The sequence below is a fragment of the Mesoplodon densirostris genome, chromosome 7 (genome assembly GCF_025265405.1).
Source record: "Mesoplodon densirostris isolate mMesDen1 chromosome 7, mMesDen1 primary haplotype, whole genome shotgun sequence".
Lineage (NCBI taxonomy): Eukaryota > Metazoa > Chordata > Mammalia > Artiodactyla > Ziphiidae > Mesoplodon > Mesoplodon densirostris.
Window position 1 is genome coordinate 78905540 of NC_082667.1, and position 26802 is coordinate 78932341.

The window sequence follows — 26802 nt, forward strand, 5'->3', positions numbered from 1 at the left end:
TCTAAAATTTCTTTAGACTTCACCTGATCTTATGTTATTATTGAACTACCATCTCAATTACCCCTAGGAAGAAAATTTACAAGTTTTAGAGAAAATGGAACCCTGGTACAGTGTTGGTAGGAATGTAAACTGGCACAGCCACTGTGGAAAACAGTAGGGAGGGTTCTCAGAAAACTAAAAATAGAACTACCATATGACCTCGAAACTCAACTCCTGGGTATAAATCCGAAAAAAACAAAAACACGTGCTTTCAAAAATATGTATTTGAAAAGATACATGCACCCCAATGTTCAGAGCATCATTGTTTACAATTACCAAGATATGGAAGCAACCTAAGTGTCATCAAGAGATGAATGGATAGGGGCTTCCCTGGTGGCGCAGTGGTTGAGAGTCCGCTTGCCGATGCAGGGGACACGGGTTCGTGCCCCGGTCCGGGAAGATCCCACATGCCGCGGAGCGGCTCTGCCCGTGAGCCATGGCCGCTGAGCCTGCGCGTCCGGAGCCTGTGCTCCGCAATGGGAGAGGCCACAACTGTGAGTGGCCCGCGTACCGCAAATAAAAACACAAAAAAACCCCAAAACAAAACAAAAAAACACCCCGTGGGTAGTCAGAGGAGAGGACCGTCACAGCTCATCCCCCTGTGCCGTGTGCCAGGCATGATGTGAGCACTTGTACACATGTTAACTTATTAAAATACTTCTAACAATCCTATCAGGTTGGGACTACCATCACCCCGCGTACAGACTGAACAAAAGGAAACAGAATATGGTGTCCTCCTGGTGTTCACAAAGCCCGTTAACTGGCAGAGGCAGGACTTGAAGGCCACAGTCTGGCTCCCGAGTCCATGCCATGCTTTACAGCCTCCAACTTCTCACGCTCATTCCTAGAGCCACCTGGGAAGGAGGAACCAGGCGACTAAAGACTGGGTTTGAATCAGACTCCACGTGTGACCAGCCACGTGATCCCGAGCAGGGGGCCTCGCCTCTCTGAGTCTCAACCTGGCTCCCTTGCAAAATGGGCACATTAATGGGAACGTCAGCCTTCAGCAACGCTGTGACGAGTATCAGTGTAGCATGTGTGAACGGGCTCTGTAAACTCTGGAGTGTTCTGTGAGGTATAAACTACCCTCTATTCTCATTAGAGGGAATTCATTTCATAACCTGCTCCCGGCTCTTGAACTTTGCTGTGCATCCAGTCAGTGCTGGATGATCTGGAACCAACAGCTGGTCTATTTATGGCTGAAAACCCACAGGTCATAGGAAGACAGCAGCACCGGAGCCCCTGGGTGGCCACAAAGATAAGGTCCGTGTCTCGAAGACCGATGACATGGTGGTCACTGAAGGAACAGGCCCCCTCCTGCCCCTTCCACTAGTGACAACGGAAAACCTTGGTTTCCCCAACACCCCGATCCAAGATCAGCCCGACTCTTTGCCCAACGTTGGAGAAGTACCGGCGTGTCCTGCAGGCCTGGCTGGCCCCCTCTGACTGTGTGTTGCCTCTTTCCACAGATCAGTGCCCTACAGCAAGGCTACAACCAGGTGCTGTGCCAGACCCTGCCTGAGAGAAACTTAGAAATCACCTCCCTGAAGCACGAGGCCAAGAACTTAAGGAGGGAGACCGCCATCACGTCAGGTGAGGCCCTTCTGCATTCAGGCTCCAGAGCTTCTGCCCTCCCCCTGCAGACATCACCAGTCAACCAGTGCACCTGTGCCCGTGACCTGGGTGCAGCCTCAGGGATCACCCGTGTCGGTGCATTAGAGTTCTCCCTCAGTGGAGGTTTCTTGCCACCCAGTTCCGAGGGCAGGGCCTGGTAAATATTTGAGAGAATGGTATCTCTTGGCTACAAGGTCTCCTGAGCACTGGCCCCACCAGGGAGAACACAGGTCGCCTTGTGGCTTGGGTGGTTCCACAAAGCAGCGTGAGTGCAAACTAGAGCGTGGACAAACTGGGGTCACTCCTTTAAGGCACCCATGGTCTCACCCATTTCAGCCGAGTGCACTTGGGCCCAAAGGAAACCATTTTCTAATTTGATCTGAGGTGGTTCCCTGATAAAGGGCTTGGGTTGGCAGAGGGGCAGCCAACGCACAGCTGTGGCTGAGCTTTGATTCCCTGGATTCCTTCATTGCTTCCACGTGTTTCTTGAGCTCCTACTAGGTGTCAGGCCCCGTTCCAGGCTCCGGGGAGGGAGAGCCAAGCAAGACAGTCAGATTCCTGTACTCACAGATTCGGGAGGGGGTGACAGACAATAAAAGTAAAGGGATGAATAAACAAGCCCACGTCAGAGAGCAGTGCTGCTGTGGAGAAAATAAACTGTGTGTCTTGGTGGCCAGCGCTTCAAGGGGGGAGGCCAAGGGGGACCAGCTTAGTGGGTGTGCAACCATGGAACTCAGGTGGGACTTGAACCCGTGGGCTGGGACTCGAACCCACTCAGACCCCACTATCTTTTAATCGAGATCACGCATCTGGTCTCGGGACTTAATAAAGCTCAGGTTCTTTATGTCTCATCGCAGAAAGAATTCAGTGAGAGACAAAGTAAGAAGTGGATTTCTTTAGAGAGAAACACACTCCACAGACAGAGTGTGGGCCATCTCAGAAGGCTAGAGGCCCCCAAATATCGAGCAGTTAGTTTTTATGGGCTGGGTAATTTTATAGGCTAATGAGTGGGAGGATTGGGTCAACTCTAATATTTTAGGGAAGGGGCGGGGATTTCCAGGAATTGGGCCAACACCCACTTTTTTTTTTTTTTTTTTTTCTGTACACGGGCCTCTCACTGTTGTGGCCTCTCCCATTGCGGAGCACAGGCTCCGGACGCGCAGGTTCAGCGGCCATGGCTCATGGGCCCAGCCGCTCCACGGCATGTGGGATCTTCCCGGACCGGGGCACAAACCCGTGTCCCCTGCATCGGCAGGCGGACTCTCAACCACCGTGCCACCAGGGAAGCCCCACCACCCACTTTTTGACCTTTAAGGTCAGCCTCCGAACTGTCCTGGTGCTGGTGGGTGTGTCATTTCGCTCATGTATTACAATGAGCCTGTAATGAGGCTCCAGTTCCCCTGGAAGTCGAATCTTACGCCCCCTTGGACCTAGCTGATTCTAACCACTTTATGTTGTATCCTCCAAGGCTATGTCCTTCTTTTAGAGAGGACCTGTTTCAGGTGGGCAAGGACAAGCCAAGGGCAAGAGAGGCTGCATGGAGTGAACAGGGGATTGTGGGGCTGGGCAGGGTCGGGGGGTCTGGGTTTTTATTCCAAGGGTGTTGGGAATCCAGTGGGGTTTTTAAGCAGGCACTGACATGCCTAGAGACCTGAAGAGGATGGGACCACTCACAGACGAGGGGCGTGAGAGAAGCAGGTGACAGGGTGGGGGCAGTGAGCCTCGGAGGGGCACATCACTCTGAAAGCAGCCAGCGCGTAGCAGGAAACATGCCCACAGCTGTAGAAGCCATACATAGCATTGAGTCGCACGTGAATCCCCATCTCTGTATGAATCTGTGCTTTTCTTCTGCCTCACTCTGCAACTTAATCACACCCACACCCACCCCCTGCTGCCCCCGGGTCTCTGCTTATGCTCCTCCCTCACTTGGGATGTCCTCAGATATTTTCTGAGCACCTCCCCCAGGCTAGGCGCTGTTCTGGGCACCAGGAATGGAAGGATGAATCCTCTGGTCCTCACCTTCCTCCCGTATGTCAGCCAGTGAAACCTCATCCAAGCATCAAGCCTGTCTCAGATCCCTCCTTCTCCGATCAGGGAGTCGGACAGACCTGGGTTGGGATAACGCTTGAGATGGGCTGGACCCACTCAAAGTGTGGCAAGCCCCAGAGGGATTTCCAAGTAACTGAACTGTGTCCTGAAGGCAAAGCTCATTTTTAAACTGAAATTCTGGAGCATTTTGTGCTTTATTTCATAGACATTCTTGATTGATACCTACCACTAAAACTGGGCCTGATGTTCTTTCAAGAACAGTAAGGCTGTGGGCTTGTAAATACCCTTTTCCTAGCACGTGGGAGAATCTTCCATTCTTTCAGAAGTGCTCCTTCCACCCCACCCATCTCCCATCTCCACCCCCACCCCCAGAAGTGATGGTCCCCCCCAGCTTACTCTGTTTTCTCCTCCACAACAGAGAGAACTAGAGTTTCGGGTGGGACGGGGGGTACTAACCTCCAAGCTTCTCGTGGCTCAGCTCCATTACCCTCCCATGCCTGACCACCCCCTCCTCAACGCACCGAACCTAGAGCTAAGGTCAGTAGGAAGGATTCTTGAGTCTGCTCCTTCCCCGCTGTAAGACTTGGAGCTACTTCTGTGAACACTGAGCCTGTTTCCCCATCCTGGAAACGGGCCTGGGGACCTCTAGGGGGCAGGTCGGGGAGGGCTCGCAGCGCTGCAGCGGGCTGTAATTGGCCGGGTGCTCCCAGCGCACCTCCCCCTCATCCTCGGGCGCCGCGCACGCCATGCCCCTCCCCAGCTCGGCCGTCAGAATGGCGTTGCCGTGGCGACGTTTGTAAAAAGGCCAGGCGGGCGCGCGGGCTGCGGGCCTTCGCCTGGAGACTCCGCGGGAGGGCGGCAGAGCGGAGGTCAGGGCTCTCGGCGGAGGACGAGGCGTGGGCTTCTTCCTCTGGCCAGGTGAGAGCGGCGCGCGAGGAGGCGGCGGGCGGAAACCTGGGCCGGAGGAGGCCAGCCCTGCGAGGTCAAGGGCGTTGGGGTAGGCAGGGGACCCGGCGCCAGCCGAGTCCGAACTCTCTGATCCAGGCTCGGGTCGCCAGGAGCACCCCAGAAAAGGTGCCCCAACACCAGCCATTCCTTCCTAAGTGTAGCCCCTACCTCGCCCCCCAAGGGAGGCGGCACGGGAGCTTTAAGCCTCTCCTGGGCACCAGCTCTTGGATGTCCTGTGGGTATAGCTGGGATTAAGAGAGGAACCCCTGTTTCCCCTGATTTATGGACAACACCCACCCAATGGTCAGAGACACACACACACACACACCCACCCCTTACCTGAACTCCCCTTCTTTAAGGAACTTTGAGGCCACTGTAAACCTCAAAAGAAAGTTTGCTCCTATGGCCCAATTCTGAGCCATCCAAAGTGGTCGGGGGAACGCAGATGACTGAAGCCCTTTTGCTCTTTCCTGTGGCTGGTGCTCCATGGCGCTGAGTAAGAACGAATTAACAGAGCTCCACACATTCAAATTACTTTGACAGTGTTTTCATGCAAGGAAGTGATGCACAGGGCAAAATGAAGGTGGAGAAATATTGTCCAATCCAAAAGCTAAAGAGAAAGAATTTAGGTTTTCCAAGGAGTCATCTAAGCTAGATACTGATAGGAAAAATGAAAGGTAGTTACTATCAAAGCTTCCTAGCCAGCTGGCTGTATTGACTTGCTTTGAGGTGTCCTTTGTATTTTCATTCACTCAGCAAGTGTTTCCCAAGCACCTACTATGTGTCAGGTTCTGCCCCCCCGCCGCCCCCTGCCCTGGAGAAGGGGTAATGCACAGAACTGGCAGGAACTGCAAAGGGTCTGACATTTGACCCTGTTTGAATGTTAGTAAGTTAGCCTGCCCAGCTTATAGTTCCTGGCAGAAGACAAGAGACTCCTGGGCCAGAAACAAAGAACTTGATTACTCACAGCACAGCTGACATAAAAGGCAGCTTGGTGCTTTGTGACTGCCTGGAGGGGAGGGATAGGGAGGGTGGGAGGGAGGGAGATGCATGAGGGAGGGGATGTGGGAACAGATGTATATGTATGACTGATTCACTTTGTTATAAAGCAGAAACTAATAAAAAAAAAATGGAAAAAAAAAAAAGAAAAAAAAAAAAAAAGGCAGCAGAGCTGCATATGCACATTGGTTCCCGTTGCCCTGAAAGTCCCTCGGGCTGGTGCAGAGCAGCCAGTGTGGATGCTGTGCGCACAGTGGGTCTGTGTCCCAGGTAAGGAACTCCAAACTCAGGAAACTGCAATCTTTGAAAGGGGCTGCTAGCAAACCTGCCCAACTTTTGCCCCAGAAGGAGCCGTTATCTTTATTAGAAACATTACCTCTATCCTCCCAGGCTGCTTGCCATACAAGCATCCTCGGAAAGTGAGTGCAGGACAAAATCTTTCAATGCCTTTGCTCTGAAGATGGGTACAAACACAAAATACCCATGAAGAATCGCTTCTGAACAAAATGAACACAGTCCTGGTTTTCTAGGAACATATATCTTAGTGAAAGAGAAACCAACAGCAAGCATAACTAAAGAAAGGAACAAGAACATGTCAGAGAATGATAAGTACAAGGAAGGAAACACAGCAGGGGAAAACTAGCAGGGGAATAACATGACTGAGGGTGCCTTTAGCCAGAGTGGTCAGGTGGTTGCCCCGAGGGGGGACGTCTGAGCAGAGAGAAGACCCCAGCCTTGGGGACGTCTGGGGTGAGAGCTAAAAAACAAATATGCACATGATCCAAGTTTAAGTTTTAGATTAGTGGCATTTCCTGTGGTTTTCCTGCAGAAGAGACATTTCTTGGAAGTTTCCATTTTAGCTTAATTAGACTTGAATGTGTTGCGTGCTAACATGGTCCTCTGCAATTGAAGATTAATAACTGAAGGCAGCAGAGCATGGTTCTTTGGGAAGAGGAAATGTCTTTTCCCCTGTATACATGACAGCGAACTTAATCAAATGTATTTCTCATTATCTGAAAGCATCAATATTTGTGGGACATCCACAGGCCTCAAAGTTTACAAATATAAACTATGCTGCTTATTTTTATTTCTCTTACCCCCAGGTAGGGTCTCGTCTTCCTTTCAGAGCATAGAATGCTGGTTTCAAGGACTTTCTTTTACTACATGTCCCAAGTGTCAGCAGACAGTGCAATTCCCCCACCCCTACTCTGCCCCACCAGCAGCAATGGAGGTTTGTACACGGGTTACATGCAAAGGCCCAGAGTTGTCACACACTTACTATTGTGTGACCTTCACTTCTCTGAGTCTCAGTTTCCTCATTTGTAAAGCGGGACAATACTGACACCTGCCTGGCAGGGTGGTTCTGAGGGTGAAAAGAGGCCACGTGTGTAAAAGGACAGCCCAGTGCCTGGCACTTAGTAGGGATTCAGTGACGGAATGATGATGGAGATGTTGATGGAAAGCAGAGCCAGACCGGAGACCCTCTACGGTCAGACCTAGATGATTTTTGTTTTTATCCACAGTCTAACAACTTCACACTTCAGTGACCTTTCAGTTGAAAAGAGACTTTGGGGACTTTCCTGGTGGCTCAGCGGTTAAGAATCCGCCTGCCAATGCAGGGGACACGGGCTCGAGCCCTGGTCCAGGAAGATCCCACATGCCTCGGAGCAACTAAGCCAGTGCACCACAACTACTGAGCCTGCACTCTAGAGCCTGCGAGCCACAACTAGGGCCCGTGTGCCGCAACTACTGAGCCCACGTGCTCCAACTACTGAAGCCTGCACACCTAGAGCCCATGCTCCACAACAGGAGAAGCCACCACAATGAGAAGCCTGCACACTGTGAGGAAGAGTAGCCTCCTCTCGCCACAACTAGAGAAAGCCCACATGCAGCAACGAAGACCCAACACAGCCAGAAAAAAAAAAAAAGGAAAAAAAAGAAAAGAGACTATCTTTGACATGGCACTGAGATGGATCAGAATTCAAATATCATGTGAATTATCATCAAAATCTTGGAACCAGCTGAAGTCACTGAAATTTTTATGTTTTAAAACACATGTATATATGGGCTTCCCTGGTGGCACAGTGGTTGAGAGTCCGCCTGCCGATGCAGGGGACACAGGTTCGTGCCCCGGTCTGGGAGGATCCCACATGCCGCGGAGCGGCTGGGCCCGTGAGCCATGGCCTCTGAGCCTGTGCATCCGGAGCCTGTGCTCCGCAACGGGATAGGCCACAACAGTGAGAGGCCCGCGTACCGCAAAAAAAAAAAAAAAATAATAATAATAAATAAATAAAAATAAAAAAATTTAAAAACATGTATAGGGCTTCCCTGGTGGCGCAGTGGTTGAGAATCTGCCTTCTAATACAGGGGACATGGGTTCGAGCCCTGGTCTGGGAAGATCCCATGTGCCGCGGAGCAACTAGGCCCATGAGCCACAACTACTGAGCCTGCGCATCTGGAGCCTGTGCTCCACAACATGAGAGGCCGCGATAGCGAGAGGCCCGTGCACCGTGATGAAGAGTGGCCCCTGCTTGCCGCAACTAGAGAAAGCCCTCGCACAGAAACGAAGACCCAACACAGCCAAAAATAAATAAATAAAATTTAAAAACATTTATAGGGTTTACTTTGAAATGCATTAAAATATAAATTGTATAGATGGGTAGATATGTGATAAAGCAAATAGAACAAAATGTTGATTGTAGAATCTGAGTGGTGGTTCTATAGAAGTTCACGATCCACTTCTTTCAACTTTTCTGTGTGTTTGACATTTTCATAATAAAATGCCAGCAAAAGATACGTACAGAGTCTTGACCGTACAGCTAAGCTATAATCTTGATATTTTGTCTTTGGAAATCATTTTTTTTTCAACCTAAATATATGAAGGAATGCGGTGACTTAAAAAGAAAGTATCTTCTAATGCCCATTTCCTTGATGACTGACTCTTCCACACTTTAAGAAGCTCTGTAGAAGTTGGAGTTTCTTGAGTCAAAGTTCAGAAGCCCAAGATTAATAACAGTCACAATCACAGTAGGACAAATGGGTGTTTAGTGTAGCAATCACCATTCTAGATGCTTCACGTTTAATCCTCACAAAACTCTTTGGGATACAGAGTATCATTAGCCCCATTTTACAGATGAGGAAACAGAGGCATAGAGAGAGAATAAGTAACTCACTCAGAGTCACAGAGCTAGTAAGTGGTGGGTTAGTAACACTGAGTATTTGATTCTGTCAGATAACTAACCCCAAACTAAGCTTAATGGGAGGTGGAGAGCAGTTATCAGTGGAATTCAGATTTGTTTGGGATTTTTTTTTTTGCTATTGCTTGTTTGTGCTCTGAGTTACATAAAGGATGTCCTCTTGTGATCAGAAGCAAGCTCATCTATGCCGGCTATCACTGTTAAAAGGACAGTCTTAAAAATGTGCGGAATTATCATTGTGATCATTGTTAAATCCAGCTATCCACTCCTACCTCTGCTGACTTCTGTGGACATTATGGTGTATTCCATTCATTCTAAATATGACATTGAATAATTAGAGGACTGTATTTTTCTAACAAAATTGTTTTCTGAAAACCTTTTATAGGGAAAGCAGAGAATATGAAAGCCTATCTAAAGAGTGCAGAAGGCTATTTTGTCCTGAATAAAAGCACTACGATTGGAAGGCATGAAAATTCAGACCTTGTTTTAGAGGTAAGACCTCTTCCTAGCCAGTCCCCGACCCTCCCTACCCCTCAAACCACCAAAAGTCCTTACTGTTCTGTGGACTCTAGTTTCTTGTAAAGCACAGCCTCTGGCTAACAGTCCCAGCCTTCCTCGGTGTGCCACCAATAACCAATCCCGGCATGTGCTGGGTCTCCCTGGCACATGTGGTAAGAATGAGCTCAGTGCAAAGTGCGATGGGCCCTGTGTCCTTTGCTGACTGTGTGTGCAGTGTCCCACACTGATGGCGTGGTTTGGAAGGTGGGCTTAGAGCTGATGCTTGACCTTCACCTGCTCCGCGTCTGGCAGCCACGGCCACCTGAAGTGCCCAGCTTGAGCAATGGCCTCTTGCCCTTTCCAGAGCTTCTGGAGACTATGGGCCCCTCAGAGCCCTCCCCCGCCCCCATACCTCCAAGTAGTAAATCAGGGTAAGCCCTGGGCATGGCCTCAGCACTCTCTCACTTCATTTCATTCCATTCTCTGAATTAGCTGTGGCTTGGTCCACAGTCCCAGCTCATTGACAGCCAAGGAAGTTGGAAGAAATTGTAAGTAAGGAATTATAAAAACAGTGGCTTTGAGCCTTTTAACATTTTGAAAGGGATTAAAATATTGAAGCAGAAAGAGAAATGCAATGGAATCCCTTTAGGACTGTGAAAGGCAGACCACTCTCAGACTTCACTCAACAGAGTTTTTTAAACTTTATTTTGAAATAATTATAGATGCACAAATAGTAGAGGGAATGGCACGAAGCATGTGTGGAGTCCTGTGCCATTTTACCACGTGTGGATTTGGGTGTGGCCCTCAGGATATAGGAGTATTCCATTATCAGAGATGTCCCTTGTGATGCTCCTTTTATAGTCACAATTCCTCCTCCCACCATCGTCCCCACACTCCGAAAACCACTAATCTGTTCTCTGTCTCTATAATTTTCATCATGTATGTATGACCTTTGTGATTGATTTTTTTTTTTTTTAGTCAGTGTAGTGCCCTTGACATCCATTTAGGTTATTAGCTTGTTCTTTTATTGCTGAGTAATAGTCCACGGTATGGACGTATCACCTATGTTTAACCATTCACTTTTTGAAGGACATTTTGTTTCCATTTGGGGCTATTACAAATAAATGTACTATAAACATTTGTGTACAGGTTTTTGTGTGAACATAAGTTTTTATTTCTCTGTGATAAATGCTCAGGAGTATGATTGCGTGGATTAACATATGTGTTTATATATATTCGGTTTGTAAAGAAACTGCCAGTCTTATCCAGCGTTGCTGTACCATTTTTCATTTCCACCAGCAATGTATGAGACACATCCTCACCAGCAATTAGCATAAACACTGTTTTTCATTTTAGCTGTTTTAGTAAGTGTGTAGTGGTAGCTCATCATAGTCTTAACTTGCATTTTCCAAATCGATAGTGATGTTAAATGTCTTTTCATGTATGTGTTTGCCTTCTGCATATCCTCTTCAGTGAAATATCTCTTCATATCTTTTAAGTGTCTCTAATCGAATTGTTTAGTTTTTTACCATTGAGTTTTGAGAATTCTTTATGTATTTTAGATATGAGTCCCTTGTCAGATAGATGGTTTGCAAATATTTTCTCCCATCCGTAGCTTGTCTTCTCATTCTCTTAGCAGAGTATTTCACAGAGCAAAAGCTTTAACTCTTGATGAAGTCCAGTTAGTTATTTTTTCTTTTATAGATCATGCTTTTAGTGTCATGTCTAAGAACATGCCACAACGTCCCTGACCCTGAGGATTTTCTCTTATGTTTTCTTCTAAGTGTTTTATAGTTTTATTTTTAAATCTATGAACCATTTTGGGTTCACTGTCATTTATGATGTGAGATTTAGGTCAAAGTTCATTTTTCTTGCATGTGGATATTTAGTTGTTCCAGAACCATTTGTTGAAAAGACTATCCTTTCTCCATTGAATTGCTTTTGCACGTTTGTCAAAAATAATCTGGCCATACTTTCTATGGGGGCTACTTCTTAGTTCCCTATTATGTTTCATGGATCTATTTGTCCTAATGGATCTACCATTATGACATAGCCTTGATTACTGTCGCTATGTAAGTCTTAAATCAGGTAGTGTGATTCCTCCCACTTTTCTTTAAAGAAATTTTTTAACCTATTCTAGTTCCTTTGCCTTTCCATTTACATTTTAGTGTAAGCCTGTCTGTATACACAAAATATCATGCTGTAATTTTGATTGGAATTGTGTTTTATCCTATATATCAATGTGAGAATAATTGATATACTCCTACATTGTCTTCCAATTCATGAACATGGTATATTTCTCCATTTATTCAGTGTCTCTCATGAGTGTTTTGTAGTTTTCAGCATACGAGTCCTGAACATGTTTTGTTAGATTTACACTTAACTATGTCTCTATTTTTTTTTTGAGTGATTGTAAATGGTATTATATTTTTAATTTTGGTGTCCACATGTTCATTGACAGTATATAGAAATACAGTTGATTTTTGTATGCTTCTTGGTATCTTGGAACCTTAACTGCACTTTCTTATATAAGGGCTTTTGTAGATTTCTTGGGATTTTATACATAAACAATCATGTCATCTGCAAATAAGAACAATTTTATTTCTTCTTTCAGAAAAGGAGATCTGAATGCTTTTAATCTTCTTTTCCTTGCTTTATTTCCCTGGTTAAGACTTCCAGGACTCTGCTGAACAAGAGCAGTGTATAAATCCTTATATTCGCTTGTTCCTGACCTTAGGGGAAAGCAGTTACTCTTTCACCATTAAGTAGGAGGTTAGCTGTGAGAAATTTCTTACCAAGTGAGAAATTTCCCCCTTTATTCCTAGTTTTCTGAGAATGTTTATTGTAAACGCAACAGATTTAAAGATAACTCCATGAACCTCCCCGTGAGATTCTCCTCCATGATATGGTCTCCCTTCAAGGACACAGAACATCTGTGCAGTGTGCAAAGTGGGAGGAAAAAGAAGAAGAAGAAGAACTGTAGTTTCTTCTTTATCCTAACAAGGCATAGATTTGGGGTAGTTTTATTTCCTGTCTGGCTAAAGTAGAGACAGAGATCTCTGTTTTGAACCAGACTATGATATTAGAAAACTGTAGTAATTTTTAAAAGCACAGGCTTTGGAGATAGACAGACCTGGGTTTGAATCTCATTAGGCTACTTTGTGGCTGAGTGACTTCAACCAAATTACTTAATCACTCTGAGCTCCTTTTCCCTGTCTGTAAACCTCTTACCTCACAGGGTTATTCTGAGGATTAAGTGAGAAATGCATATAAAGAGCCTGGCATGTGGTGCTCAGTGAATGACACAATGATCATTATTATGGTCTCCTAAAACAGAGACTGAGAAGAATCCTCAGAGGTGCACAGGGTTGAGATGAGGATCCACTGACATTAATAAGCCATTTGGAAAAGGGAACTAATGAGGACAGTTATTAACTAGACAGAAATTGAGTTGCATTCATTGTATATAAATAATTGACTGCTTACTGCTCCTCGGACTTAGCTTAAGAAATACGTCACTAGGCTTCCCTGGTGGCGAAGTGGTTGAGAGTCCGCCTGCCGATACAAGGGACACGGGTTCGTGCCCCGGTCCGGGAATATCCCACATGCCGCGGAGCGGCTGGGCCCGTGAGCCATGGCCGCTGAGCCAGCGTGTCCGGAGCCTGAGCTCCGCAACGGGAGAGGCCACAACAGTGAGAGGCCCGTGGACTGCAAAAAAAAAAAAAAAAAAAATTTTCAGGGATTTATATTACTAAAAATCATCCTTGCAATTACCCAGAGGTTACATCTAGCAAATAAAAAAGATTGTTTGTTTTATTTGCCTGGATCAATCCTAAAGAATAGGCAGTCATGCTTCTAAAGATTTCTACTCATCAGCAAGGTTGACATGTTGTTTTGACTATTGGTATCGTAGTATTTCAACATCATTTACTCTTTCCGATAATGGAAGGTAGTTACATGCTTCTTGTTTTTAAAAATTGGGAGAAAGGAAAATATAAGGAAGAAAATAAAAGTCACTTGTAATCATTTGGCTCAGGGAAAAATCAATATTGATATTTGCAGGGTTTTACCTTCCAGACTTTTTTCTATATCCTGTAAGGAGTTTGGTTCCCTAAGGCAGTAGGAAGCCTGTTTATAGCCAGGCTAGTGAGAACTGTTTATAGTCAACAGTGATAACTGTTGCTATCACTCATTCATTGCACAGTATTTACCCAGAGCCTCAGCACCGAGCCAAGTCTAGGGGTACAGTGATGGCAGAACTGGACATGGTCCCTGCCATCAGGAAGCTGCCAGGAGAGAGAGAAATAAGTCAAATGATCCCACAAAGGTGTGACTAATTCCATTCCAACATTGGGGCTGTAAAGGAAAGGAATATGGAAGACAAGGAGGACTTAACTAGATAAAAGGAGAAGGGAATGGCATGTGCAAGGGCCCTGGGGTGGAAGAACATATTGTGAACCCAAGGGACTGAGAAAACCAGGGCGTCCAGAAGTCAGAGTGGGAAGGAGGAGGGCTAAGGGACAAGTCGGCCTCCTTCATGTCACCATATGGGTTTTGATCTTTATCTGAAAGCAGTGGGAAGAAGGCTTCAAGGATTGTAAACAAGGGGGAGACCTGCCAGTGAACATCCCGGCTGCTGTGTGCAGATGAGCCATCAGGAGCTCTATTCACAATCTCCCCTCTCCCATTTTACACGGCTCAAAAGCCTCAGCCTTGCTCATTTCACAGTTAAACCTTGCAAGTTATAATTTATATGATTTGATGTGCCTTGTAAACTGTATTTTTTAGAGTTGGATATGGCTGTTATTTAAACTCTGCTGAGAAAGGGACTCAGTTCTTCCAGAATGAAGAAACACCAAAGCCAGTGGTTGTTGGATTTTCCGCATGTTTAAGAGTGGTTGTTCAACATGAACTCCTAGGCATTCTGACCCAGTGGGTTTGGGGTAAGGCCCAGGAATCTTCACATTTATATGCTCCCCAGGTTCAGGTGGGGGGAATGGAGTCCCTGGAGTTGGTTCCAGGACCACACTTTGAGAACCCCACCATCAGTGCTCCCTCCCTCTCCCTTCTTGATCAGCAGAGCTCCTGCTTGCGTGTGTGTGTGTGTGTGTGTGTGTGTGTGTGTGTGTGTGTGTATTCTTTCAATAAACTTTGTTTTGAGGAAAAGAGAAGCGAAGGGTAAACAATGAAGGGCTGACTGACCCTCCCCCTCCCCAGGGACTCCCCCAGTCCCACCCTGGGGAAGTCCCAGGATCCCTAGAAGACTGAGCTGTAGGACAGCCCAAGTCAGTGCAGGGCTGCTGCTAGGAAGGTGGAGATGGAAGAGAAAAAGAAAGAACAGACATGACAGGGGGATGAAATGCTGGTGTCCACACCTCACCCTCGGTGGTCAGTGTCCTGCCAGCCATCTCCTTTCTCATGGGTTTAGCCATCTCTCCAGCCTGTGTCAGCCCTTCTTGCGTGGGATCTGAGGGTCGTGAAGCCAGACTGATCTCATACACATACCCCAGATCCCATCCAGCCGGAAGACTCTTGTCCCTTTTCCTGGCCCCTGTCAGTTCTGGGCTGCCTCTCAGGAAAGAACCAGAGCCTACACCATAATCTTGTTTATTATTATTAAACAAGGCTGCTGGGATTCTCCTATTATTTGCATAATTTCACGGACATGCAGGTATGTCTGCTCTGTCAAAGGACACACACAGCTCTAGCTCTGATGGGCATGGCCAAATTTCCCACCAGAGGTTTCCGGATGTGGTGTCCTGCCAGCAGTGGACGCCTGTCTCCCACTCCCTCCCCAGCCTAGGGTGCTGACCCCCCATTGGATCTTCACTGATCTACGGGGTGAAGTATGGTACCTGTGTCATTTTAATTCACATTTCTCTTATTCTAAGCGAACACCTGCATTTTGAGACAGAAGGTGACAGGTGGACTCTCTGTGGGGAAATCCACGGAATGAAACAGGCCTGGGAGTGTGCACTTGCTGGCTCCCCATCTGCATCGCGCTTGTCCTCCTGCCTGGGTCGTGCTCCCATCCTCCCCCCTCCCCCCCACCTCACCCCTGGCTTCTCCCCAAGTGCTCCTTGCTCTGGTGGTTCACCTGATAGGTCTCACCAGTCCTCAGGGAATGTTTTGTCCCCTGTTTGGGAACTGGCGGCTGATTTCATTGGTCAGTACCCAGCACAGCAATTGATGGGACTAGTTTCTTACCAGCAGATGGAGGGCTTCCAAGAGGAAAATGTTCAGAGGAAAGGACTAGATCGTGATCTCATTTTTCTCATTTTTTTTATTGTGGTAAGATATGCATAACATAAAATTTACCATCTTAACCACTTTTATTAAGTGTGCAGTTCAGTGGCATTAAATATATTCACACTGTTGTGCAGCCATCACCCCCATCCATCTCCAGAACTCTTTGAATCTTGCAGAACTGAAACTGCACCCATGAAACAACAACTCTCCTTGTCCCCCCATCCCAGCCCCCAGCAACCACCATTCTGCTTTCTGTCTCTATGACCTTGGCTACTCTGGGTATCTCATATAAGTAGAATCATAACAGTATTTGTCTTTTCATGACTGGCTTCTTTCACTGAGTATAATGTCCTTTCACTGAGTATAATGTCCATGTTCATCCATGCTGTAGCATGTGTCCGAATTTCCTTCCTTTTTTAAGGCTGAATAATATTCCATTGTGTGGATTCACCACATTTTGTTTATTCATTCATCTACTGATGGACACTTGGGTTGTTTCCACCTTTTGGCTGTTGCAAACAATGCTATGAACATGGGTGTATAAATATCTCTTCAAGGCCCTGCTTTCAGTTCTTTGGGATATATACCCAAAAGTAGACTTGCTGGATCATATGATAATTTTATTTTTAATTGTTTGAGGAACTGCCATGCTGTTTTCCATAGTGGCTGCACCAAGTTACATTCTCACAACAGGGCACAAGGGTTCCACTTTCCCTGCGTCCTCACCAACACTTGTGATTTCCCTTTTTTTTTTATAGTAGCCATTCTGATGGATGTGAGATGAAAGAAAGATCATAATCTTTTGAATAGCATACATAATGCAAACAGCTACAGCATACATTTATGGACTACTTACTGCATCTCACATGGCTTTATACATCATCTATGTATGTTCTGTATATATATTTATAGAATTATATCCACAAAACAAATCCTGTGCGGGTGAGAACTACTATTATCATTATTATCCTCATTTGATGACATGGACATGGGACTCAGAAAGGTTAAGGAACTGGCCCAAATCACACAGCTAGTCGGGGGAGGTGGGGCTGAGTTTCAGACTGAGCTGACTCAAGCTTCTAAAAACAGACACTTCACTTTTTGAGTGTAAATTTAGCTTTGGGAACATCTAATATCTAAATTGGAAATTCTCAGTTAACTGAGATAACAAGATAATTGACTAAGCTAGGGAAATTCCACCCTGTGGAATCGAGAATGGGGGTTGTCAGTGAAATGTGAGATCAATGTTCTCCTGATCCTCATTCATGCAACAGACTGAGGTGGTGCCATCTAGGGGGGGATTTGGGTAAAGAGGAAACGTTGACCTGGTGCTTTCCCAGGAAGAGGAGCATTGGGGCTGTTAAGTGGGGGCCCAGCAAGAAACACCACTTATCTCTCCAATCCAGCCAGAGTAAGTTCTCTGCTTATAAGGACTGGTGGAGTTCAATTAGTCCCACCTGGATAACCCAGGATAGTCTCCCACTTTTTAAAAAATTTTTAAAAAGTTTTTGGCTGGGTTTGGTCTTCGTTGCTGAGCACAGGCTTTCTCTAGTTGCAGCGAGCGAGGGTTAGTCTTTGTTGCGGTGCACGGGCTTCTCATTGCAGTAGCTTCTCTTGTTGTGGAGCACGGGCTCTAGGCATGCAGATTCAGTAGTTGTGGCACGTGGGCTCAGTAGTTGTGGCACGTGGGCTCAGTAGTTGTGGCTCGTGGGCTCTGGAGCGCAAGCTCAGTAGTTGTGGCATGCGGGCTTCGTTGCTCCATGGCATGTGGGATCTTCCCGTACCAGGGCTCGAACCCGTGTCCCCTGCATTGGCAGGCGGATTCTTAACCACTGCAACACCAGGGAAGTCCTTAGTCTCCCTCTTTTAAGAGCACTGATGAGTAACCTTGACATCGGCACAGTCCCTTTGGCCACCTCATGGAGCATATTCCCAGGTTCTGGGGATCAGGGCATGGGCATCTTTGGGAGACCATTCTGCCCACCACATTAATACTACCACCTGACTGGACCGTTGCTTTGGGACTGGTCTGAGAGCTTTCTGGAAGAATCAGTAGGATCAATGCCACAGGCCATGGAGAAAGATGGCTGGATGAGCTGGCAGGTGATAATCCCGTTACCAAGAGGGCAGGAAGCAGGACTGGTTGAGTGAGCACCTCAACATCCCGGAAGCAGCCAGGCAGTTTGGGGCCTGGAGATGAACCAGGGGTTGGAAATACACACCTGCGAATCGAGGGGGTGGCCCAGTGGCCCCAGCCCATGGACAGAGTGCGGAGGAAACGGACATCTGAGGGGAGAGGAGCCCGGCGTGGAGACCTGGAAGCAGTCAGAGAGGTGAGGGAGCCGGAGAGCTGCTGCCAGGCTGAGGGTATTCATCACAGAGACAGCTTGCTTTGTGCCAGGTACTGTTCTGGGCACTCTCGAGTGTATTAACTCATTTCATCCTTAGGAGGTTAGTGTTGTTTGCCCCACTTTACAGATGAGGGCGTTGAGGCACAGGTAGGACGAGTATCCTGCCTGAGGTCACAGAGGGAGGCTCGGGCGGTCTGACTTCAGGACCAGCCTCTCCTGAGGCCTCGCCGGTCCACAGGGCTCTCCCGGGGAGACGGGGAGGAAGGAGCCAGCCGACGGGGAAGCAGAGAAGCTTCTTCTTTCCTTCCACTCCCAGACCCGACGTCTCACCAGCGCCTGGCCGTTTCCTCATATCCTTATTCTTTTGAAAACCCCATTTTTTTTTTTTTACTATTTCTGCACTACATCCCTTTCCGGAGGCAGTGGGGGGATGGGGCTGGGGGATGGGATAGCCTAGAACCAAAAGGTTAAAAGAAATAGATAAAACACACACACACACACACACACACACAAATTAATTTCAAAAATGTTATCCCACTCCTTTGAACATGTCATCAAGCAGTACCTTTTGTCAATCCTACTAAGCCCAGCTTATCAAACTCATTTTTGCTGCTCAGGGAGCAACCAAAGAGAAGCAAAGAACCGTGCCCCAGGCTGCACAGCTGGAAAGTAGCAGAGGTGAGACTTGAACTCAAGGCTTTCTAACTCCAGAGCCCATCCTCTTGCTCATAATAGAGAACATTTCCCATTTGCCCTATGTTCTCTTCTAAGTGCTTTAGTATGTATTATATCATTTATACGTCACCAGTAGCTTATAAGACTGTCCTTTTGTTACCTTACAGATGAGGAAGCTGAGGTATCACTTGCCCAAGGTCACCCTGCTAGGAAGTAGGAGAGCTGGGCTCGAGCCCAGTCTAATAACCACCACGTTGCCCTGCTCCCCCAACCCCTGAACCACCAGGCCACGTGCCTCTCTCTGACAACTGTGTCACATGTCACAGGGAGGCTGAGAGCCCAAGGAGGCCCCCGAGGGCAATGACAGTGGGTTGAGGACCCAGCGGGAGAGGAACCTCTTGAAGCCATTTGACAATAAAGGAAAGGAAGGGGGAAGGGGCGGCGTTTCCAGGCCGAGGGGGTGGTGAGCACGTTCACAGGTTAGACGGAAGTTACACTGTCAAGGTGAGGATGCAGAAGAGGAGATGGTTGAGGAGAGGGACCAGACCAGGGTGGGATGAAGGCAGGACCACCCGGAGGCCCTTGGCAGCTAAGAGAAGCCTTGAAGGTCCCATCTAGGAGCTTCTCCATGCCTGGGAAGTCCAGGTCTTGGCAGGGAGCTGAAGGCACATTCACAGGGGTGTGGAGTGATGGCGGGGAGTTTCCTGAAGGGACTCCATAGGTAGTGGGCAGGGCTCAGAGAAACCACAAAGGATAGTGCAGGGCCCAGAGCTAGTATGAGTGAGGACTGTTCCCACCCCCAGAGCTGAGGGGTGAGGGGCAGGGGCATTTCCTGGGACCCGGAGACCCCGAGGGCTGGGTAGAGTCCTCTGAGGGAAGCTGTGTGGCCCCAGAGAATGGAAGCCAGGGGAGTAAGTACCCCAAGCTCTCTCCTCCCTGCTCTGATCTCTAACCCCCCCATTGGCCAAACCCAACGAGAAACCAGAGGCAAGGAGCCCATCAGCCCATGGATGTAGCCGCACAGGTGGGCCTGCTGGGCAGAGGGCGCCATGTAAAGGGATGGAGGAGGGTCGGGAGAAGCAGACGGAGGATGCAGGCAGATGCAGGAGGTGAAGACCTAGGAGGCTGTTGTCAAAGTAGAATGAAAAGCCTGAGAGCAGGGACCTGCTGGCTGGGGGGCCCAAAGGGCACTGGGCCGGCCTCAGGACAGAAGTGTGAGGGTGGCAGGAGGGTTTGGGGGCCGGGATGGACTTGAAGGAGCTGGTGAGCTTGAGCAGGGCCCAGGCTGTGTGAGCATAGGGCATTACCCATAGGGAGCAAACAGGGAGCAAAGGCTACGTGACTCAAGGAGAGGACGAGACAGAGGATGAGGAAGGCCGGGAGTGGGAGGTTATGGTCTGAGATGGGGCTTCCCAGTGCCAGGTGATGCAAGGTTGAAACCTAGCTCCAAAGGACGGTTCCAGGTACACGTCGAACCTCAGCGACAACGTCAGCGAACGTCAGGGCAACGTCATAACTAAGTCAGCTTCCCGAGGAGGCTTCCTTAAAGCACAGGGGTCATCAGAGCAGATGGTCATTGTTAATAGAAGTTTCAACGTCTCAATATTTTATGGACTCACTATATACTTTTTAAAGACATTTTCAATGCAGGAGCCTTAAAAAATGCACTTGTTTTGTATATTAGGTCCTGCCTGTCTCCTCTCTCATTATTAAATGACTCTCTACTCTAAAAATCACAGGGTACAAATCAAAGGTACAAGTTTTGGAATTAGACTTGGGTTCAAACCCTGACATTGCCCTGTGCTAGCATCCTGATGTTGAGTGAGTCCCTTCATCTTAGCCATTTTTTAAATCGTGGTAAAATACCTATAAAGTTTACCATCTTAACCACTTTTAAGTGTACAGATCAGTAGTTGTAAGTTATTCACATTGTTGTGCAACCAGCCTCAGAATTTTTCATCTTGCAAAACTGAAACTGTACCCATTAAACAACAATTCCCCGTTTCCCCTTCCCCAGCTCCTGGCAACCCCCGTTCTATTTTGTTTCTATGAGCTTGACTACTTTATGTACCTCACATAGTGGAATCATACAAAATTTGCTTTTTTGTGACACTTATTTCACATAATGTCCTCACAGTTCATCCATGTTGTAGCATGTGTCAGAATTTCCTTCCTCCTACACTGAATAATATTCCACTGTATGGATGGACCACATTTTGCTTATCCAATCATCAGTCAGTGGGCACTTGGATGGCTTCCACCTTTTGGCAATTGTGAATAATGCTACTATAAACATGAGTGTACAAATAACTCTTTAAGTTCCTGTTTTCAATTCTTTGGGGTATATACCCGGAAGTGGACTTGCTGGATCATATGATAATTTTATTCTAAATTGTTTGAGAAGCCGCTCTACTGTTTTCCATATCAGCTGCACCATTTTACATTCTCAGCGGTGCATAAGTGTTCCCCTACTCTACATCCTTGCCAACACTTGTTATTTTCTGTTGCTGTTTGTTTGGTTTTGATAGTAGCCATCCTAATGGGTATGAGGTGGTATCTCACTGTGGTTTGGATTTGCATTTCCCTAATGACTAGTAATGTTGAGCATCTTTTTATATGCTTGTTGGACATTTATATATCTTCTTTGGAGAAATGTCTATTCCAGTTCTATGCCCATATTTGATCAAGTTATTTGGGGGTTCTTTTTTGTTGTTGTTGTTGAGTTATAGTTCTCTATATATTCTTCATATTAACCCTTTTTCAGATTTGTGATTTGCAACTATTTTCTCCCATTCTCTAGATGGCCTTTCACCCTGTTTATTATGTCCTTTGATTCACAGAAGTTTTAATTTTTGATATAGTTGAATTTATCTATTTTTACTTTTGCTGCCTATGCTTTTGGTATCATATCCAAAAATGCATTGCCAAATCCAATGTCATAAAGCTTTCCTCCTGTGCTTTCCTCTAAAAGTTTTATAGTTTTAGACTCTGTTTAAGTCTTTGATCCACTTTGAGTTAATTTTTATACATGGTGTAAGGTAAGAGTTCAACTTAATTCTTTTGCAGTCTTTCCCGGCATCATTTGTTGAAAATACTGTTCTTTCCCCATTGAATAATCTTGGCACCCTTGTCAAAAATCATTGGACCATATATGCAAAGTTTTATTTCTGTGCTCTCTATTCTATTCTATTGGCCTATGTGCCTGACCTTATGTCAGTATCACACTGTTTTGGTTACTGTACCTTTGTATGCAGTAAGTTTTGAAATCAGGAAGTGTGAGACCTCCAACTTTGCTTTTCTTTCTCAAGATTATTTTGGCTATTTGGGGTCCACTGAGATTCCATATGAATTTTAGGATGGATTTTTCTATTTCTGCCAAAACTGCTGTTGGGATTTTGAATCTGTAGATCCTGCTGTGTAGTAATGACAACTTCACAATATTAAGTCTTCCAACCCATGAATACAGGGTGTCTTTCCATTTATTTGTGTCTTTAATTTCTTTCAGCAGCACTTTGTAGTTTTCAGTGTACACATCTTTTGCCACCTTGGTTAAATGTATCCCAAAATATGTTATTCATTTTGATGCTATTGTAAATGAAATTATTTTCTTAACTTCCTTTTCAGATTGTTCATTGTGAGCATATAGAAACACAACTGATGTTTGTGTGTTGATTTTGTGTCCTACGATTTTGCTAGTGAATGTTATTTATTAGTTCTAAGAGGGTTGTGGTTTTTCATGGACTCTTTAGGATTTTGTACATGTAAGATCATGTTGTCTGTGAACAGAGATAATTTTACTTCTTCCTTTCGAATTTGGATGCCTTTATTTCTTTGTCTTGCCTAATTGCTCTGGCTAGGACTTCCAGTACTTTGTTGAATAGAAGTGGCAAAAGCAGGTATCCTTATCTTATTCTTGAAATTAGAGGAAAAGCTTTCAGACTTTCACCTTTGAGTATGATGCTACCTGTGGGCCTTTCATATTTGACCTTTATTATGTTGAGGTAATTTCCCTCTATTCCCTGTTTGTGGAGTGCTTTTATCATGAAAGAGTGTTGCATTTTGTCAAATGCTTTTTGTACATCAATCGAGATGATCATTTTTTTCCTTCTTTCTGTTAATGTGATGTATTACGTGGATTAATTTTCATATGTTGAACCATCAAGTCTGCATTCCAAGAATAAATCCCACTTGGTCATAGTGTATGATCCTTTTAATGTGCTGTTGAATTCGGTTTCCTCCTATTTTGTTGAGGATTGTGGTATCAGTGTTCATAAGAGATATTGGTCTGTAGTTTTCTTGTAGTGTCTTTGTCTGGGTTTGGTATCAAGGTAATGCTGTCCTCTCACTTCAGCTTTTGAGTCTCAGCTTCTTCATCTCTAAGATGGAGATAATAATAGAGTCCCTGTTTAGGGCTGTCATGCAGATTAAATGATAAAAATGCACACAAAATGCTTCAGCAGGGCCCAGTTCACAGGAAGACCTCAAAATATGTTAGAGGATGATAAGGATAATAATAAAAATAATAATAAATAAATAACAGTTCATCTCATAGTTGGAGAGCTCAGTAGGCTGGGGCTTATAGAGTCAGTCTGTATTAGCAGCAGGGCATCTGTCCAGTAGCAGCATTTAGCAATTTTCCAAGTAAAGGGAGCAAGTGATATTATAGGGCCAAACTAGGAAGCTGTCTCCTGGCCTAACATGTGGTAGAGGCTCACCCAAATTTGTGGAGTCATTTAAAACTTCCTGCTTGCTTTGATTTCTTAATAATGGCTTGACAGTTTTTGAGGAACTGAAAGCAGTGAAGCCTGGCAAGAGAAAAACAAAATGTAACACACAGAATTTCTCTTATTCATGTGTTATCAAAGGTTCAAAGGACACAAAGATCAATGGCAATGGTGATGAAGATGATGTGGGTGACATTTTCCAAAGAACTAATGTGTTTTCATTTTTTTTAATACTTTATTTTTTTGAACAGTTTTAGGTTTACAGGAATTTTAACAGAGAATACAGAGAGTTCGCATATATCCACCCCTCCAATACACACAGTTTCCCCTATTATTAACATCATGCATTAGTGCGGTACATTCGTTACAACTGATGAACGAATATTGATATGCTATTATTAACTAAGTCCATAGTTTACATTAGGGTTCACTCTTTGCATTGTACGTTCTTTCGTTTTGACAAATGTATAGTGACAAGTATCCACCATTACAGTATCATAAAAAATATTTTCACTGCCGTAAAATCCCCTGTGCCCCTCCTCTTCATCCTGAGCCCCAGAGCCCCTGTGCCCCTGGCAAGCACTGATCTTTTACTCTCCTTATAGTTTTACTTTTTCCAGAATTTCATACAGTTGGAATCATACGGTATGTAACCTTTTCAGACTAGGTTCTTTCACTAAGCAATATGCATTTAAGATTCCTCCATGTCTTTTTTGTTATTTGATAACTCATTTATTTTTATCACTAGTATTTCATTGTATGGATGTACCACAATTTGTCTATCCATTTACCTTTTAAAGGACATCTTGGTTGCTTCCAGTTTTTGGCAGTTATGAATAAAGATGCTGTAAGCATGTATCCAAAATAAATGAGTCTTCATGGATATAGAGAACAGACTGTGGTTGCCAAGGGGGAGGGGGTTGAGGGAGAGATGGAGTGGGGGGTTGAGGTTAGCAGATGTGAGCTGTTACATCCAGGATGGAGAAACAACAAGGTCCTACTGTATAGCACAGGGAACTATATTCAATATCCTGTGATAAACCATAATGGAAAAGAATATTTTAAAAAGAATGTATATATATATGTATAACTGAATCACTTTGCTGTACAGCAGAAATTAATACAACATTGTAAATCGACTACATTTCAATAAAATAAATAAATAAACAATATAAATGAGTCTTAAAAATCAACAATAAGAAACCAAACAACCCAACTTAAAAATGGGCAAAAGAGCTCAACAGACACCTCACCAAAGATAATCTACAGATGTCAAATAAGCATATGAAAAGATGTTAAACATCATATATCATTAAGGAATTTCAAATAAACATGAAATATCTCTTCATTTATTTAGACTACTTTGATTTCTTTCATCAACATTTTGTAGTTTTCTTCATATACCTCTTCATATAGCTAAGTATTTTGTTAGATTTATTCCTAAGTACTTCATTTTTTTTTTTTTGGTGCTAATGTAAATGGTGTTGTGTTTTTAATTTCATATTCCTCTTGTTCATTGTTGGTATATAGGAAAGCAATTGACTTTTGTATATTAATCATGTATTCTGCAACCTGGTTATAATTGCTCATTAGTTCCAGGAGGGCTTTCTGTCGGTTCTTTGGGATTTTCTGCATAGACAATCATGCCATCTGCAAAATGGGCAAAAGATCTGAACAAACACCTCACCAAAGAAGATTTCTTTTTCCTTCCCAATCTATCTTTTATTCTCTTTTCTTGCCTTGTTGCATTAGCTAGGACATACAGTACAATGTTGAAAATGAGTGGTGAAAGGGGATATCTTCACCTTATTCGTGATCTTAATTGGAAAGTTTCTAGTTTCTCACCATTAAATATGACGTTAGCTTTAGGGTTTTTATAGATGTACTTTATCAGGTTGAGGAAGTTCCCCTCCATCCCTAATTTGCCAAGAGTTGTTGTGGTGGTTTGGTGGTTTGTTAGTTTATCATGGATGGTGTTTAATTTTGTCAAATGCTCTTTTTGCATCTACTGTTATGATAATGCGATTTCTCTTCTCTACGCTGTTGATGTGATGGATTACATTAATTGATTTCCAAATGTTGAACCAGCCTTGCATACCTGGAATAAATCCCACTTGACTGTGGTGTAGAAGTCTTTTTATACATCACTGGATTCAATTTGCTAATATTTTGTTGAGGATTTTGCATCTATGTTCATGGGAGGTATTGGTCTGCAATTTTCCTGTTTTGCAATATCTTTATCTGGTTTTGCTATTAGAATAAGTTTGGCCTCACAGAATGAGCTGGGAAGTGTTCTCTCTTCTTCTATTTTCTGGAAGAGATTTTTGAGAACTGATATCATTCTTTCCTTCATGTTTGATAGAATTGACCAGTGAACCCATCCAGGCCTGGTGCTTTCCATTTTGGAAGGTTATTCATTATTGATTCAAATTCTTTACTAGATATGAGTCTATTCAGAGTATTTATTTCTCCTTGTGTGAGTTTCAGTAGATTGTGTCTTTCAAGGAAATGGTCCACTTCATTAAGTTATAAAATCTGTGGGCATAGAATTATTCATAATATTCCTTTATTATCCCTTCAGTGTCCATGAGATCAGTAGTGATGCCATTGCTTTCATTTCTGATTTGAGTAATTTGTATCTTCTCTCTTTTTTTCTTGGTTATCCTGCTAGAGGTTTGTCAATTTTATTGATCTTTACAAAAAAAAAAAAAAAAAAACCAAACAGCTCTTTATTTTGCTGACTTTTCTCTATTGTTTTCCTGCTTTTTATTTCATTCATTGCTTCTTGTCTTGTGCTTGTGGTAGGCTTATATTGCTCTTCTTTCTCTAGTTTCATAAGGTGGAAGCTTAGATCTTTTCAAATGTATGCCTTCAATGCCATAAACTTCCCTCCAAGCACTGCTTTCACTGCATCTTGCAAATTTTCATAGGTTGTATTTTCATTTTCATTTAGCTCAAGATAAATTTTTATTTCCCATGAGACTCCCTCCTTGACCCATCTGTTATTTAGAGGTGTGTTATTTAATCTCCAAATATTTGGGGATTTTCCAGCTGTCTTTCTGGTATTGGTTTCTAGCCTAATTCCATTGTGTTCTGAAAATGTACTTTGCATAATTTCTATTCTATTACATTTGTTGAGGTATATTTTGTGGCCTGGAATGTGATCTGCTTCATGAATGTTCCATGGGAGCTTGAGAAGGATGTGTGTTTTGTTGCTGTGGGATGAAGCTGTGTGGTTGCCAGTTAGATCCAGATGATGGTAGTGCTATTCAGTTCAACTTCATTCTTACTAATTTTCTGCCTGGTGGGTCTGCCCGTCACTGACAGAGGGCTGTTGAGGTCTCCAGCTACCATGATGGATTCATCTGCTTCTCCTTGCAGTTCTATCAGTTTTTGCCTTCCATACTTTGATGCTCTATTGTTGGGTACATACAATGAAGGACTGTTATGTCTGCTTGG

General features: G+C 44.7%; 2 protein-coding genes across 2 annotated transcripts in view; one reads left to right on the top strand and one right to left on the bottom strand.

Moving 5' to 3' along the window:
- Positions 1–26802, bottom strand: part of LOC132494286 (U3 small nucleolar RNA-associated protein 25 homolog) — a 720475-nt gene that overhangs the window by 262758 nt on the left and 430915 nt on the right. The window lies entirely within an intron of this gene.
- The window catches only part of LOC132494410 (forkhead-associated domain-containing protein 1-like), a 90572-nt gene continuing 81597 nt past the window's right edge, over positions 17828–26802 (top strand). The window contains exon 1 of the mRNA XM_060105494.1: positions 17828–17926. Within this exon, the coding sequence (XP_059961477.1) occupies positions 17852–17926 (75 nt within the window). The 5' untranslated portion in view covers positions 17828–17851. The remainder of the gene's footprint in view (positions 17927–26802) is intronic.